The sequence below is a fragment of the Etheostoma cragini genome, chromosome 3, assembly GCF_013103735.1.
Source record: "Etheostoma cragini isolate CJK2018 chromosome 3, CSU_Ecrag_1.0, whole genome shotgun sequence".
In the NCBI taxonomy this organism is placed as follows: Eukaryota; Metazoa; Chordata; class Actinopteri; order Perciformes; family Percidae; genus Etheostoma; species Etheostoma cragini.
Window position 1 is genome coordinate 29,585,261 of NC_048409.1, and position 1,832 is coordinate 29,587,092.

The 1,832-nt window shown below is 42.9% G+C and overlaps 1 protein-coding gene across 1 annotated transcript in view; it reads left to right on the top strand.

Annotated features, from left to right (window-relative positions):
• Positions 1 to 1,198: 1,198 nt before the first annotated feature.
• The window catches only part of chp2 (calcineurin-like EF-hand protein 2), a 5,450-nt gene continuing 4,816 nt past the window's right edge, over positions 1,199 to 1,832 (top strand). The window contains exon 1 of the mRNA XM_034864632.1: positions 1,199 to 1,315. Coding sequence (XP_034720523.1) covers positions 1,249 to 1,315 — 67 coding nt within the window. The 5' untranslated portion in view covers positions 1,199 to 1,248. The remainder of the gene's footprint in view (positions 1,316 to 1,832) is intronic.

Sequence of the window (1,832 nt, forward strand, 5' to 3'; positions counted from 1 at the left end):
CCCCCTGCTCTTGCATCTCCCCCTCTCATTCCCCCTGCTCTTGCATCTCCCCCTCTCATTCTCTGCTCTGGCATTCCCCCTCGCATTTCCACTGCTCTAGCATATCCCGCTCTCATTCCCCCTGCTCTGACGGTCCTCTCTTGGACTTAACTTAAATTAAATAAAGGAACAAAAAAAATCCACATTTTTAATTTTTTGTATCTATAGATTTTTTTAGGTATTTTTAGGCCTTTATTGACAGGAAAGCTGACTAAATGAAAGGTGAGAGAGGGGGGAATGACACAGGGCCACAGGACGGGACCAAACCCGGGCTTGCTGCATTGTGGAGTAAACCTCTACATATGTGCGCCCGCTCTACCAACTGGACTAACCTGGCGCCCTCATTTAACCCTCGTGTTGTCTCCACCTCCGGGACCCTCTCGTGTCCCTCGGGTCAAACTGACCCGGGACTTAATTGGGGTTTTAAAAACAATTCTGAAATCAAATTTTACTTCATAATCTATTAACAAATATTGTCTTCATCTCCATTTCCAACAGCTGAGATAACATCTATGTTTATTGAATGCAATCAGTCTCTACAAGCACACTATTAAACATGGAAGTGGGGTTTTTATCATAAGGTTATAATTAATGTTAAAAATTCACTATGGAAACAACATAAGTGTCATATCCAGAATAATGTTCTGAGTCAGGAATACATGTTTATCTCAGGAAATTAGGAAAGGACGCTGATTTCAGGTAGAAAACATGGAACTGGTTCCATCTTCTCGTAAAAATTTGAAATGGGTCAATTTGACCCGAATAGGTTACATGGGTGAAATGAATCCGAAATAATTTTTTATAATTTCCTATAAATGAGGTTTATTGACCATAAATCACCAAAATAACTGTAAAACTAAAGTTAATAAGTCAGTGTTATGTAGTGTTGAAAAGTTAAAAAAGTGAGAAAAATTGAAAAAGACATCAAAAGTGTTGAAAAAAGGGACAAAAATGTGAGAAAACGTTTTTAAAAAACACATCGATAAAAAGCAAAAGCAAAGTGTTGACTTTCTATTTTGACGGGAAGACAACACGAGGTTCAAGGACGCTCATTGGCCGGTGAGTGCCTGTTAGGTGAGCAGTGATTGGCTGAGCAACGTGTCTGTCATATCTGTGGGGGGGGCTGCAGAGTGCAGACCAGACCCCCCAGATCCAGTCCGCCTGCTCCGAGTGCAGCCAGAAGCCTCCAAGACTCTAACAAACATAGAGATGGGCTCCAAAGGATCCAGCTTGAACAGAATCCCAGACGCCCAGGAGCTCATGCAGGAAACCGGCTGTGAGTTCGACTCTCTTCACTCTAGTTGCTTGGTTGTTGGGGTGCAAGATCTTAGACAAGGAAGAGTTAGTAGGAACTAGAAGAGGGACTAGATCAGCCCTAAATGGTTCACTCTATAGGGAAAACAAGTCGAGTCCCTTCTGGATCATGGCGCTTGTTTTTGCTTCAGTTCACACGTTTCCTTCATGTGAATCTGACGTTAAAGTTGAAGGGTTTTGTGGAGTTGTTGTTGCTGACGGACGTGCAGCGGCAGCTGGGAAACACGAAGTCACGCCAGATGTTTCCTGCTGCAAATGATCTCCTTTAACAACATGAGCAGACTGAAAATAAGTCCCTTAGTTTCCTAGTTGTGCTTTTACATATTCACACGTCTTTTTAACCCTCCTGGCGTCCTCGGGTCTTTTTTACAACATTTTCCACGTCAGAAATTTGGGTTTTGTTGAAAGAAATTGTCAGTCTGTGGATGTGTTATCTGTTGAGGAGTGCGTCTGGGCTCCCTGATAGCTGCGGGTTGGGG